Source organism: Schistocerca americana, chromosome X (assembly GCF_021461395.2).
Source record: "Schistocerca americana isolate TAMUIC-IGC-003095 chromosome X, iqSchAmer2.1, whole genome shotgun sequence".
NCBI classification, from domain to species: Eukaryota; Metazoa; Arthropoda; class Insecta; order Orthoptera; family Acrididae; genus Schistocerca; species Schistocerca americana.
This window is the reverse complement of record NC_060130.1, coordinates 208,949,819-208,966,336: the sequence shown is the minus strand read 5'-3', so window position 1 is coordinate 208,966,336 and position 16,518 is coordinate 208,949,819. Positions and strand designations below refer to the sequence as shown.

The window sequence follows — 16,518 nt, the reverse complement described above, 5'->3', positions numbered from 1 at the left end:
CTTGCATCTATAACTTTACCAGCATCCAACATTACCAAACAGCTTGACAAGTTTGTCCCTGCCTCACTAACTGCAACATCCTTCCCATTTTTCCTGAAAACAAACCCAATCTTTCCTTTATCCTATTTATTTAATGCCACCTCCACTTTCCAGAAGATTTATTAACTTACACACCATCAATTCACATCTCAGGCACTCATGAGATCACAGCCGATGAGTGTATATGCTTGTCTTTCTACTCCTCACCCAGCTATTGAGAAACAACAGAACTTTGAATGCCAAAGATTCTTCCAGTTTCTTGAATATGGTGTGTATTCACAATATGATCCTTATAAGAGAGCTCGTTCATCAGTCCTAGAATCTTATTTGGTCTGTACAGGGTATTTCATTGTTATCATTTTTTCAATAATTTCAACAATAAATCCATATTTTTATGAGAGTAAAACCAGGAAATAAGTTAAATATTGGGAGGATGCATGATGAGGATCAAAACCTATCCACAAATCTCAAATGCAAACATTTTAGTATACATACAACATTAATGAAATTGCCTTTCCATTCACTTAGTATTTTAATTTTGTAAAAAGGAGTCCTATTTTCATCTACTGCTTTCTTAACAAACTGAGTAAGATATAAGGGAAAAGTGTCTGGTAGACATACATTTGAGTTTATGATTTGGCAAATATGGAACACAACAAAGATGTTTTTTTTCCATGGAGGCATGTCCTAAACAAATCAAAGAAATTTTAAACTGGCTGTGTGTCCCAAGCAGAATTTTGTATACCAAAACACACATAATGAATCAATCAGATTCTGACAAGGTGTTAACAGTTTTGGATAAGGCCTTTTCCATGACATGTAATCTGTCAGCAATAACATAACTGTGACAATATGAAACTGTAAATAAAGAACTAGAGAAATAACATTATAGCAAATGTTACCTGAATGAAATGTTAATATACTGATTTATTTCTTATATGATATCTTATCCAAAAGTTCTCCCTGAATACTAGAAAGCTTCACATACTTCTTACATGCATTATATGACACTATGTTATTAAAATGAAATTGTGAATTTTATGGCAGCAAAGTCTCAAAATGTTTGGATTATAACAGTTACAAAAATTTCATGAAGCCATATACTTCACTAGGCAACATAAAATTATGATTAGATTCCAAAAGCAGATAACTCAGTACAAAACAAGAATATATAGTGAGAAGAGGAAAGTTAGCTACAAGTTTTTATCCATAACACTATTCAGTAAACTAATAGATTATGAGCCAGAATTGCTGGCCAGTAAATATATCGTGCCACCAATAGACATACATAAAAGTAAATGGAGTGCAAAAGCATATACCCCTCTCCTCCCTGCCGAAGGAACTATTAATTCTGAAAGCTAGAAAATGTGCACCTTTTACTTTTATATTTGTCTATTAGCAGTGCTACATATATTGCCTCCTGAAGATAAGCACTTGCAAGCAATTCTGTGCCATAATTTATTAATTCATCGACTGAGTTTTCCTCTGATACTACTCAGCAAAACTTTTACCTAAAAATCCAATTTCAGTCAATAATGAAAGTATACAACATATGAAGATTACAAAATCTTCATAAAATGAGAAAGTGCAATTTTATGTAAACACTACCTCATCAGTTCAGAAGTTAATTTCCACAAGTTGCTACATTCAAATGATCCCCTCCAGGTGATATTCTGCCAGTTACTGAGAATAAAAAACAAAATTTAATATTTAAAGCCCACTCCCATACAAAATGACACGCGTGTCAGATCACTTCTTGGATCAATAATTTTGGTAACATTATCACAGACATGGAATACTTAAAATGGTTGGTTGGTTGTTTGGGGAAGGAGACCAGACAGCGTGGTCATCGGTCTCATCGGATTAGGGAAGGATGGGGAAGGAAGTCGGCTGTGCCCTTTCAGAGGAACCATCCCGGCATTTGCCTGGAGTGATTTAGGGAAATCACGGAAAACCTAAATCAGGATGGCCGGACATACTTAAAATGCAGTACATGAAGACGGAGTGATTAAAATGCAGAAAACTTTAAACAGACAGAACTTAGTGACACTTCAAAACAGCTAACTCATAAATTGGAAACTTATTTGACATTAAAGGTGTACTAGCTTTCTTTCTTAAAACTATTTGAAAAATGAGATAACTAAGGACACTTCACTGAAAAGCCATTACTTTCCACAGTCATAAAAAATTTTTGAACCTTCACTTATTTTCACAAACATTATGCCTCTTTTTGTTGCAATTAACATTTGCACGATCATCACTTTGTCATAAAATTTGACCACTGGGTATGAATATACATTGAACCACTCACAAAATTTAGGATCTTTCTGAACTGGCAGGATGCAAAGGTAAAACTCGATTAGAATTTAAGAACACTCTTTAGTCATAAAATTTCATAAACTGTAAATGTGCCATTTACACATTACAATGCTGTAATTACAGATCTGAATGCCAATGAGACATAACTATTTTCAGACCACAGGAATAGCCCCAGTTCAAATAATAAGCATGATAAGCTGTAAAATTTATTTGAGTCTACAGCAAGAGTAATTTTTCACTTGCAGTTCATTTGTCATTTCACATGCAATTGCATCTCTTGCTGGTTACATGAATAATTCTGTCTGAGATCAAGAGTCTTTCAGCACATAAAGAGAGAACACAACAACTGGTGCTCAGAGTACCTGTGATGGACCAAAAATATGAGAAAAAAGGTTAGCATTTTGTTCCAACTGAAACTGAATTTTCTTGGAAAATTTGGCCTTAACTATAACAGCCCAGATAAATCATTTAACCTCAACATTTTGCTCTTGGTTTATGGACTGCTATTGCTTAACTGTCAGTTGAAGGATGAGCAGTGTGAAACTGCATCACATACTTCCTTACAGGCAGTAGAAAATGGGAACTGCCTTACTTGTCTTCACATAAAATTAGAATATGGAATACATTCACTTACTTATACAACATTCTAAATGATTCTAAATGAATGATCTCTGTATGACAATGCAACACTTAAACATAAACATTATGTCTGTTTTCTCTCTCTCTCTCTCTCTCTCTCTCTCTCTCTCTCTCTCTCTCTCCCCTACCTTTCTGATGAATTGGGATGAAAATAACTTACATAGCAAGAAACACTTGAAATCATAGCAGATTATGTACAGTAACTTGTGGGTCTAAAATGGTGACTGACAAAGGCAGTATTCTGTCAAGGATGTATAGTTACAGAAGTAATCTCTCTACAAAATGATAAAATATTATAAACAAATATTAATCAGTTGCAACTAACTGCTATAAGCTATTTTACACTTTCAGTTCAATCATAATTATGAACTGATGACACAAATGAAAGACTGCAGAGCCACAAGAAAATGAAGAAAAACTGATGATATTCAGCTATAACAAGTGGCAGTTCCAGACACTGACAATAAGTCCCTGCATAATGCATTCAACATCTGTTATTTAATAGTAATGATAAAACCAAGTGCTACAGACAAAATGAAATATTCACTGGAGATCTGAAGAAACTTAGCAAATATAAAGAAAAACAATGCAGTACCTTTCTTTCATTAATCACAGGAGGCCTTACTTAAATCTTTGGAAGTTACAACTATATTACAAGTAATGATACTCACTATGTATCACGCTCCTGGCATTGCCAGAAACTTTGATGCAGCCCAAAAGTTTCTTAAAATATTTAGCTCCTGGCACAACCAGAAACTTCTATGCAGCCCATAAGTTACCTAAATATAAAGCTCCTGACATTGCCAGAAACTTGTATGCAGCCCATAAGTTACCTAAATATAAAGCTCCTGACATTGCCAGAAACTTCTATACAGCCCATAAGTTACCTAAATATAAAGCTCCTGACGTTGCCAGAAACTTTTGTGCAGCCCAAAACTTGCTTAAAAGTACAATTTACTGAAAGCTCTTATAGTATCACAATTGCAATATCTTTTGTTTTATCAACAGTTTTAGCAGCTACATGCGTCATTACTTCTAAGTTTCAGTTTTCTGTCATTCTGCGAGGAATAGGGCACAACCTTTTCAAGTATCTCTGAACTACAAGAAATGTCAATGTTTGTTGGTACTGAGCTTGAAAAAATTTGACTGCTATTAGTTTTCATATCTGTATTTGCACATGAAGTTTTACTGAATTCTTTAGTAATCATCATTCTATCATCATATAATGAAAACCGTGCAGTACCTCCTTTACCACGGTTTCTCCTAACAGAAGGTGGAACATCACCAGGAGTCTTCACCCTTAAATTTGGGTCCTTTAAACGAGATGCATTTTCATTACTTCTGTTGCGGAAAACTTGATGGATCTGTTCCTTGAGATTCTGGCGAGACACAGCAACAGACGTATCTTCACACACCATTGTTGGTTTTGCAGGTGTCAGTGCTAATGTACATGGTCTCTGACTCTTCGTCACTTTGCTGTCTTTATTTTCATTGTCATTTCTATTTGTAGTTGAGATCAATGGTGACATTACAGATGTAACTACACCAGTATTTGTACTAACACCATTCACAAGTTTATCAGGTGGTGAAACACAAACCTTTGTTTCCATTAATACTGGGGATCTTTTTGATAAAGGAGCTACAGTAACCGAAGTTTGGCGAGCTAATAAGTTAGATTTCACATCGTCATCCACCTCATCAAATTCCTTTACAACAGTATTCCCTGAATCAACAGTATGGGCTTCTCGTTCCTTTGACATGCCAAAAAGTGATTTTGTTTTTGAATCCAAATATTTTTTAAATCCCTCCCATCTACTACTACCTTTTCCCCAGTTTGACCAATGTGAACTTTTAGTATGTGTTACACCATCAACAGCTGAGCCATTTCCAGGAATATTGGGTTGTTTTGGAATTCCGGTACATGTAGAATTTGTGTCATAGACAGCATTTTGTACATAAGGAATGGGTGTTGCAGGTCTTATGCTATTGTTACCAGCTGTCAACTGTGATGTACTAAGATAATCATGTGAAACAAGTGCCTGAGGCTCATACAATGCAGTGTTTATTAAATAATTACTAGCAGAAGCATGCTTGAAAGACCTGTCAACTAACGTATTTCCATTACAAGCTAAGTCCTCGTCTGAAGGTGCTGTCAGCATCAAATTCCTCTCCATGCATGGATTTCGTCCTTGATATGGCTGCAGTGATGCTCTCTGATGTTGCACTGAAGAAGTTAGCCCAGAAGACAAAGGAAAAGTGTGCGTGCCTCCAGGTGGAACAAATGTCTGATTTGAATTTTTATCTGTAAAAAGAAGTCACCAAGATAGTATTTACAATTTACCATAATATTAAGCAAATGAAAAAATCAACAGTGCTCAGTGTCTGTACCTTTATCAGTTCCTAAAAAGTAACCAGTTCAAACTATTTAAACAGTTTCAGGAAATTTACTATTACAAAAATAGTCATATGTATTATACACACTTCACCATGGGTTGTAGATTTTTTAGCAGTACCAGTTCTCTGACACAATAAGACGCATGTCTGCCTTCAATTTCTTTGCATAAATCACTTACTATGGTAAAGTTCTGAGTGTTTTCAACTTATTACAACAACATTAATTGTAGGATTAAAGTTAACAACCTCATGTATGATGATATCCTCAGTGAATACTTAGTACCTTTCTGTCCTACTACAAGTTAAATTTTTAAAAAAATCAATATACTCATGAACCAGTCCAAATCTTTCTTGTAACCTCTTTCCATGCAACCTATTTTTGTGACATTCTCACATGAACTGTGTGTGCTATGTACCCTCTGTGTTACTCTTCCATACACACTCTTACGGCCTTCAGCTGATCTGTCTATGGTTCCACACACTTTAGCATTATCAACGGATAAATTGCAAGAACATCTTGTAATAAGTCTCTGTTGACAATGGCTAGTGGGGTCTCAGTATCCATTCTGTAAATGTAAGCATTTTCTTCACTGACAACTAATTGCTTTAGTCTATTGTTTCAGGCACAACAACTATGTTGCATGACATGGATGGTTCAGTCTAGGAGACATTAGTCAGGTCAATAATAACAAATTCTTTAGTGAATTTTGTAACTTATTTTTTCTCCAACTTTGTGTGTGTGTTGCAGAGGGGGGGATGCAAGACATGAGTTGATTAAAAGAGAAACTGCTAGCTGACTTATATTAAGGCAAACTGCTATTGATAAAAACTAATTGATTTAGCCCATTTTGCTTATCATGAGGTCTACACCACACTTAATTTTAAATTTCATTTCATTTAAGTTATCAGCTCATCTTTTTAACAACTTCAGATGAATACATATTTCAGTTCCCCTAACATGGCCAAAGTAGATTCATTCCAAACCCTTCATATACAATGGGCTTGTACTCTGTGCCTTCACTGGAGCATTACACTCTTCACAAACCTGGTCGACAACCTGAATTTATTGTTCTGCTTTCATTGTTCATCACCAGATCCCTTTTCCTCCTCTGAAATCAAGATCAGTATGACCACCCTATGACACAACAGAATGCTTCACTAAAACTTTAAATAATGGTGGCTAGTATGAGAAGAATGACAAGCAAATGTTAAGTTTAGATTCAGCATATTTCTTGGATTTCTGCATTAGTAAATCCATATCTGAAAATGTGAAAATAATAACGATAAAAATAAAAATGAAACCTGATACCAATAAATCTTGAATGACTAAAGAAATTAGCCCATATTAAAAAAATGTAAAAGAGTGTTAATACAATGGCAGTTTAATGTTATAAACAAGCTATACCACATTAAGGAAAGTTGCAGCACTCTTTCTATGAGCTGTCACATTTGCACAAAGCAACTTCAAAAATAGAATTAAGCTTTATGACACACAGGGAACTGTGTCACAGAATAAAATACTATTTATGTCAGAGGTTATGAGAAATCACAAATGATGATTCCTGTACTGCACCTGCCTATTCCTCATACTCCTGCTTCATTTTTGTTGACAAAAATTAACAAGTTTAACTATTTTATTACCCTATTTTTTATAGTTACCATCATCCTTCTGATATAAAATCAAAGACATCAATCATTTCCTCATCTACTTCCTACTGTCATCGTGTCTACAGTGGTAAGTTGGGATGCCATCCCACTCTACGTGATCCTACATGTCTACAGTCATACTGTGACTTCTTCTCACCAAGCTTAAAAACCCAATTCCACTAGTCCATTCCTTGTAATTTACTACAATATATATTCTTTTGCAAATCAATTAGTCTTTTCAGTTGGTTGCTCGACATATAATACACTTTTAATCTAGGCACCAATTCGAACAGTAATACACTGTGACCGAAGGAAAAGTTTTACTCATTTAAATTTGAGTTTCACTAATTTGTTTGAGTTTGTACTGGACATCCTACCAACGGAGAATGGAAGTGTATTGACTCGCTGATTAACTATTGTTGCGTGCTCTGGCTAGAGTCATTTGGCAACAACAATCAAGGAACATGCAATAGCACACTGGTCTTTTATCAATTAAGTTCTAAATTGGCTTCTGCAATTCTCCTTTAAGTAATTCCACAGTCCTCCTCACAGGTTGGAATTATTGATATTCCTGTATGCCAATCTTTTTAGCAACGGTTGTGGGACTCGACTGTTCAATACAGGATGTCAAATTAAACACCTTTCAGCCATCAATGTCAACCTTATTTTATTGGGCAACCAGTTTCAGCATTTTACTGTGCCATCTTCAGGCCCTTGACAGACATGTAGAAATAATCTACCTTGCTTGTTATCAAAACCGTAACAGTATTGCTGGCCCCTGTTTTAATCACAAGCGAGGTAGATTATTTCTACATGTCTGTCAAGGGCCTGAAGATGGCGTAGTAAAATGCTGAAACTGGTTTCCCAATAAAATAAGGTTGATAACTGACAGCTGAAAGATGGTTAATTTGACATCCTCTATTGATGTTCCAGTCCTCCTAGTACAGAAAAATCTCTGGTTATACTGGGGATCAAACACAGGTCCTCTGTGTAGTAGCTAGATACAATATATGACAAAACATATTTGGAACCCCTATGTAATGCAAACTGCCAACCAGATGTCACGAGAGGCAGACCCACCAGTGTAAAAGGAAGCTGGGAGTACTGTGTTGTCAGTGAGCTTTAAGAGGAATTAGGCACAGTGCCTGTTTCCTCTTACAGCCCTTATCCATGTACAGTGTGTTATGTCATGTATCTATCTATAATTTTTACTGACAAGTACCACTGTTATGTGTTCCAATATCCATAATTTTTATATGGCTTTAAATATGATTTTAAGAAGTTATTTTATATGATGAGAGCATTTTGCTCATAAATTTGTTCATCTGTCACTACACGTAATTGTTTTGGATTTTCTGATAAAGACACCCGCAGTCAGTGTCAAAACCAGGTCAAGTTAAATCCTGGTGCAAGCAGTTGGCTGTATTATACAAATTATTTTAATTTAACATCAAGTTATACTGCACAATTACTGACAATAATTGTGACTTTACACTTTTCTCATAAAATTGGTGATCCAAGATAAGGGAATGCAACACTCATTTGTTTTGCAAATTCACTAGGTCTTTCCAGTACCAATATGGTAACACTGAGATATACCTTGCCTGAACCAAGCAAACCACATGTTTAGCTGTTCTCATATGCTTTCTCTCTGGTTTGAACATACTGCACTCAAACATTGTTGTAATTGGATCTCTGTTTTTAATTATTGCTGACAATCTACAGTTAGCAATGCCCGACTTTTTACAGATTTCCATTTTTAACCTCTGTTTTTCAGCAACTCCCGTCAGCAGGTGCCTCTTCGAAAAGTGCCTAAGTATTTTGACACTGGCAATGCCCGAACACAAGTGATAGTAAAGCAACAGCAGTAAATATTGTTTACTTTGTTGGGTCTAAAAGAAAAAGGGAGTCAATAAAACTGGGCTATATTGTAGTTGAAGAAAGCAGGTGTATTTTTTTGTCCAAGAAGTGAAATATTTTCATATCATATGACTTTCGTTGAAATTATATGAAGCTGCAGTATGTTACTTTCCCTTTTAAATTCATAGAGGAATTTACTGCTTAATCACACAATAAAGCATATAAGTAAAACAACACATGAATATCTACAGAGTGGCTACCAAAGTCTCCAACTTTTTGTTTCACGTAACCAGTTTTTTAAACAATAGAAATAAATGTTTTAAACTTACATGAAGACTCTGCATGAGAATCTGAAGGAGATATTGTCACAGTAGTTTCTATAGTGCCTTCAGACAAATTGGACTCGCAGGCATCTTTGCCACAAGTTCCACTTCCCGACTTAACAGAATAATCTAGGCAAAAGAAAATGATGTAAGCTACAATATTATTATAATTAGGATAATTTCAGTGTCACACTGTTTTAAATAACTAATTAAAGTATGTTGTCATACATAATAAAATATCTTACTTTACTCTCTCTCTCACACACACACACACACACACACACACACACACACACACACAAATAGCTGCCACATTAATAGAAGTCATGGCTGTGGCTGGAAAGTTAATAACCACAGATGTGCAACTGTTAGCGTGTTTCCACACAAAGTGAGGAGTGATAGACAGGAACACAGAAGGTAGTCATGACTGTTAGGTTTTTTAAATTCCTCTTTTTCAGACCACCAATTACATTCACAATTATATTTCTGATTTGTGTCATAAAGGTTTAAAAATTCTCACAGCTAGTACATATTTATACAGGGTGATATTTTCCACCGTGTACAAACTCTAGGGATTGATCACTTAGAGCATATGGAACAAAAAAGTTCTAATGAATTTATGTCTGAAAATGCATTGTTTTCATGCTAGTGACCATTTATTCAGTTATACATTGTTACAGAAACTGTGGTGTAATACGCACTACACCATGCAGCCACTTCTGACTCATACATTCACATCGGCCAGGCTGCATCCGAAAAGTGTCTATGGCAGCATGAATATGCTGCTCCAGTGTCTGTACATCAGGTATGGGCTCTGCATACATGATACTTTTGAGATGGCCCCATAACCAGAAATCACACAGATCAAGATCTGGTGAACGAGCAGGCCACAGAACTGGATCCCCTCATTCAGTCCATTGACCAGGGAAGACACGATTGAGATGCATCCGGATGAAAATGGTGAAGTGGGCTGGAGCACCATAATGTAGCAGCCACATACCCTTCTTTCAGCAAGGCAGGCAAATTCACCTGCAAGAAACACCAATAATTTCAGCCTGTTAGGTGATGGAGAAGGAAAGCTGGCTCCAAAATATGGCCACCTATTATCCCGGCCCACACATTCCAACTACACTGAATCTGAAGATTCACTGTCACTATCCATGGGAGTTCCTGAAACTATCCCACAGATGACTGTTATGAAAGTTGAAGTTATCACTCTGCGTAAAGATGGCTTCATCTATGGATAGGATGGATGATGCAAATCATGCATTCATGGTTGACTGCTGAAGAAACCAGTGTCAAAACTGCTACCGATGTGGAAAGTCTAAGCCTTTCAGACGCTGTAAATGATAAGGGTAGTAACAATTGTCATGAAGAATGTTCCACACGGTCACCTGGCTTACCCTGTACTGGTGGACTAACTGCCCAGCACTGATGTAGCCGTTGCCTTCCACAGTGTTAATCACATTTTCCTCCAAGTCTGGTGTCCAAGCATTTTGGGTACGTCCTTCATGAGTTCCTGCTTCCTGAAACGACCCTGCCTCAGACAAACAGTGAAACAATGTTGCAAACATTGAATTCTGTCGTTGTTGTCAGTGGAGATAGAACTCCTGATACAACCTTGCTGCCCGTTGCCACTTGCCTTTCCATAAGTAACCACCATGTTGACAAGCACTCAATTTGAATACAGAACCATTGTCTACAATGCTGTATCACACCCACTATAAGGTGAGTCAGCATGAGAAGTGAATCGGACACAACATTACCAACTGCTACGGCTGGAGAGCGCACTACAGCATGGTGTATGAGGAACAGTCCACCCTCTAAGAGGAAACCATGCAGACTGTAACTGTGGTTGCATGGTACAGTGCGTTTTAGACCGCAGTCTCTGTAACAAAGTATGATAGAATAAATGATCTCTAGCATGGAACCCATGCAGTCCCAGACGTACGTTCATTAGACCTTTTTTGTTCTTTATCCTCACATTGAACAATCCGTAGAATTTGTACACGGTGTGGGGGGGGGGGGGGGGGGGGGGGGAATCACCCTGTATACAACTTCAGTTTTTTCTGCTAGAACTATCCAATTTTGCGCAGTGGATTCCTAAGCAGCTTATCCTGCTGTCGACAGTTCTCCTGTAGGTCTATTAACTGCACCACAGCACTTAGATCTAAAGATAAAGAACACATTTATAACATGAATACTTTAGTTTTTTCTTACAGAATTATATGTTAAGGAAAATATGCCTTATTTTTGTGTTATTTGAAGTAGTTACAGAATACTGCATAAGTTCAACTTCTTTTTTAGACAAAAGAGCCTAATGAACAACACATATTTGGGATGCCATATTTAGAATATAAGCTTGGAGAACGAACTGTCTTACACATTCCATCTGTGAATTTAACAAAATCTTGGAAAATGCGATTTTTTTATTTTAAGATGTGTGTATAAATAATAAACACTATGAACCATGTATCTTGCATATCCTGAATATTTTGTAAACAGTTCCGTCTATCAAACTGCTGGCAACACACTGCCAGGCATGATGGGCAAGTTTTGTGGTCTTGTGTGGTGGTGACAAATCTTGACTGAGCACTAAATGGATCATCATCTAAGCTGTCCTGACCATTTTAAACTTGTTTGTCCATTTGGCAACAACTGAAGTGTGTTCTGTGAAAATCAGTAAGATTTTAATAAATTTAAACACAGTCTGTAGTAGACTCTAATGTGATTTTTATTTAATCGTGTGATTAGCTAATTTTTACTACTTGTCGTTGTCAAGCACCAGTAAAACCAACATGGAAAAGCACTACATTGTTTGCATACATCGCCAGGTACAAATAACACTTTACACGCCTCACATTAGACATTACTGCACAAATTTCTTACAACCACATTATAACTGCAGTAACATTTTATCTTAATATAATGTGTGTAAAGCGTTATTTATACATGGTGATGTATGCAGAAAATGCAATGCTTTTCCACGCTGATTTTACAGGTGCTTGACAATGACAAGTAGTCGAAATTAACTAATCGCACGATTAAATAAAAATCACATTACAGCTTACTATGGATAGTAAGCTGCAGATCCCCGCAAATGAAAAATTTTTCAGTAAGAATATCTTTTGCTCACATACTGTTCTTTATGAAATACTTAAACACTGCTCAAATATTGATTTTTTCACCTTCACAAATCACCACAGATCTCCAACCACAGCACTTCACACATCACCTGTTTACTCATAAAGGATGGCCTATTATTTTGTGGGTACCTTGTTGTGGCAGTGCTGACATCTGGTGGTGATTCCATGAACTCTTCAAACTGCCCTCACACAAGTGATATTGGGATGGCTGGGGGGTGGGGAAATACTTTGTGATTTTGTAATCCATGTCTACAAATCACCAAGAATTTAAAAACCTGTTGATATAATGTGCCACGATTTGATGTTCAATGAATCACATGTATATTCCTTTAAATGTATTGATAATATGAACTCTCTACTGAAACCTGTTGCACATCGTGGGAAATTGTGTGCCAGTTTGCATCAAATGCTGAAATCATCACACTTCCTTGTCTTTTTATAACTGGTTCATCTCACAGATTGCTCCTATTTCTATAAACTGTTTCACTTGTAAACTCTGGGTGTATTGGAGTGCTTCAGCTACACAGTGAACAAATGGGGGGTTTAAAATCATAACTGTCTAAGGTGTAAGTCACTGTTCAACCATTTGGAGAAACTAAATGTTGTAACTAATCTATGGCATTTCATTTATTTATTAAACAAAATAGAATGCTATATCTAGCTATTTCTGAGAAAATTTTGCTGTTAACCTTAACAATTAGTTCCATAACTGAACCACTCTTTCCAAGAGGTTTTGAGTGCTGTGTGAAAAACTACATCAATCATATTAAAAGCACTAGTGATGTTTGAGTATCTCAGAAGATAAGAAATGATAGAAGTGTTAATTTTGATTCCTAAAATTATTTACAGAATATCCAGGTGCCCAGGTTATGTAGTTCTAATATTTTTACACAAGATATGTTATTACATAGTTAATGACAAAGTGAGAAACAAACACAAAAAACCTCTGAATTCTCTGTGATTTGCTTATTTTATATAGAAAGTATGTTAATACTGTTTATTATGGGTTTCATTTTTGTTTTTAATTAACAACAAAAGAAAACATATTTTGTAAAATCAGTTAACTGACTGTCATTGTAATCTCTAATTTACAAATGATAAAAATTTAAAAAGGGCCATCATGATTCATCCCACAAAGAAGATAACAGAGGTATATTTTATTGATGTGTCTGGTGCACACCACGAGCTGTATACTGGTAACTGTTACAAAAAGAGTAGCGTATGACGAGACATTGTAGCTGACATTACTAATTTGAACTACCCTTCATAATAGGCAGTTTTATGCATGCCTGTCAGGAAAACAAAAGTATGTGGAGACACAAGAAGAACGAATTTCCTCAGGGAAGTGCCTTAGCACCACTGCTGTGCAGTATACAGGGTGTAAATGATAACTATTTACAATGTACCACAGTGGCGCAGAGGAAGTTGAGATTAATAATTTTATATGTGACGTTTTCAGTCTATCACATCTGGGAAACTACCTCCATCTGGTTTGGGAAAACCACATAAGATACAATGCATGTATGTCACATGAGATTTTCAATATTTTCTTGCTCTCGTTGCACCTTCTATTAGTCCCAGAAAAAATAAATTGGAACTTTTTCAAAAAAAATTGAATGTAGTTTAATTACGTACTGAGATATGTTTTCATTAGAGGCTGCAGTTTTTGAGTTACTCAAGAAAAATGCTCAAAAGTGACCTGCACTATTTTCATAGAGTGGCTCTATGATGTTGGTGAAGGTCTTTGCCTGGTAGTAGCATGCACAGAGTGTGTGTGTTGTCTCAGACGGTCATGTACGCACAGCTGTGGGAACAGTTTCTCGTGAATGGTCAGTCAGGGTGGCTGCAGCCTGGCAGTGATATGGACTGGACAACACAGCCACAGCATGGCCAATAAAGTCAACATTGGAGTGCTTGCCTGAACGGTGTCCGTTTACAACTTGTGAAGGTTGGTGCAAGGTGCAGCGAAGTCCACTCCCCTCTGCAAAGAATCCAGTGTGGTCATTATCACAGAATCTTCCCAAGAATCCATGCAAATAGTCCTGGTCCCTGTCTGAATGCATGAAAAAAGGAAGATGAACTGTCAAATTGAGGTATAAGCAGAAATTGTGGGATGGGTGCTTGAATTGTGTGATTGATGCCCCACTGCCAGACTTGGCTACAGAAAACGGAAGTGGAAGTGGGCCATTTAAGTGCCTGACTTGTTTAATAATTGTTCTAAGTTAATGTGTCTTTGATGTGTCAATGAACTGCTCAGTCTGAAATAACAGTTGTATTGTGGGCCTTGTCTCTGTTCTGCCAAGAAGTACTACTTGACCATTGACAAATAAATAACTGTTTAAACTATTTGCTAAAGGATTGTCCACTTTAAAGAAAGGTGTTAAAGTTGGTCATTTTGCTGAGCCAACTAGTGGCCAACAGTAATTAACGTGGTAACTGCCTTTCTTATAATGTTAGTAGACTATTTTATTCAGTTACTTCAGTCTTGAAAAATGTAAATATTGTCTTCTTGTATGTATTAAGGACCATCTCGTCTGTGAAGAAAAAATACCATATGTTTGCTGTTCTGCAGAGTCAGCATGGTGAATGCATTAGTTAAAAAACAGTCATGAAGTTATTGTTATTTCTTGAAAATAAAGAATATTTTGCTTTTAGGCTTATTTTCAGGATTTTAAGGTTTGCTGTAAATGTATGTCTCTTCAATCAAATGCTCATAAACTACTCGAACTTTTGCTCCAGTCAAACATGCCACTGAGGTTAAAGTCCAGTAGTGTCACAAAACACACCCCTACAATCACCCTCCACTGGTCAGGATTTTTTGAATGTTGTTCATGGTACTCCCTCCTATCACTGTAGAAAAATTTGCAACTACATAAATTATTTTCCATAATCAACCTTTTTTTGTTTTATAGTTACTGTTTACAGCCTGTATACACACATGACCAACCTACACCAAACCATATCAAGTGATTCACTTACATGGGTGACATTTCAATGATAGCACAACAGTTTCCTTTTGCCTATGATGAAGAGCAGCTAACAAACAATTTGAAGAAACTAAACACATCAACAAAAGTTTTGTATCAGTACAATATGCTGTACATGTGTGTTGCTGTTTTGACTGTTACAGCAGCAATTAGATGATCACCCCTCAAATTGTTTGTAAACATACACACAGTTACCTTGAGCATTACCTGTGTGTAGACTGCAGCATTTCAGCTGAAACGAAGCACATCAGAGATATCTGTGGGACAGCCAAGTGAACATCTATCATGCCATGAAGGACAATTATGATCAATGATCAGGTCCACATTGGCACGTTGAGTGCAGAAGGCTTGTCAAAGAGGGAAGTTGCTCAATGTGTACCTGAGCCAAACTGATGTGCAGCAGACATGGAATCAGTTCCAATTGACAAGTTATGTTACAGACCTACACCACACAGGTTGTCCACGTCCAGGAAATGCAGTGGATGATCAATATCTATGACTTTTGAGTCAAATGAAAGAAACCATGGGCCTAGTGGTCCAGAACTGATTTCACTGTTCAGAGAGGCTACAGGATATTATGTACCATATCAAACTATTAGGAGACAATTGGATGATGTGAATCTCCAATCCTGGTATCCATTGTGAGCATCACATTGTACACCACATCACCATGTACCGTGTTACAGGTGGGCAAGAAATCATGCAGAATGGATGCGCAAGGACTGGTGTCAGGTGTTTTTTACAGATGAAACTCCCATCTGTCTGCACCCTCATAATCACAGACAGCACGTCTAGAGACAATCCGGTAATATAAAATACCTCCAAAACTGTGTTCCACATGTGCAAGGAGGAGAGGTGGTGGTGGTGGTGGTGGTGGTGGTGGTGGTGGTGGTGGCAGAGGTGATGTGATGTGACGCGATTTTCTGGGGGGCCACCGTACACCTCTTATGGTTGTCGAGGCCAATCTCCCTGCTCTATGGTACAGGGATGTGATTCTGCAGCCAATAGTGGAACAGTATCATGAATAGTTTGATCTTGATGGGTGACAACTCGCATCTGCCTCCACAGCTGAGTGGTCAGAAAAGCTAACTGACATGCGAAGGACCTGAGTTTGATTTCAGTTACTGCCAGGGATTTTTCCTTGGTGGGAACAGAGTGCACTCA

At 37.0% G+C, this 16,518-nt stretch overlaps 1 protein-coding gene across 4 annotated transcripts in view; it reads right to left on the bottom strand.

Annotated features, from left to right (window-relative positions):
- Nucleotides 1-896: 896 nt before the first annotated feature.
- Nucleotides 897-16,518, bottom strand: part of LOC124555391 (bone morphogenetic protein receptor type-2) — a 350,813-nt gene continuing 335,191 nt past the window's right edge. For 2 of the 4 annotated variants that reach the window (XM_047129287.1, XM_047129288.1), the window contains 2 exons: nt 9,228-9,350; nt 897-5,299 (listed from right to left, as the gene is read on the bottom strand). In XM_047129287.1, coding sequence (XP_046985243.1) covers nt 4,008-5,299; nt 9,228-9,350 — 1,415 coding nt within the window. In that variant the 3' untranslated portion in view covers nt 897-4,007. The remainder of the gene's footprint in view (nt 5,300-9,227; nt 9,351-16,518) is intronic. The other 2 variants (XM_047129285.1, XM_047129286.1) reach the window with 1 other exon arrangement.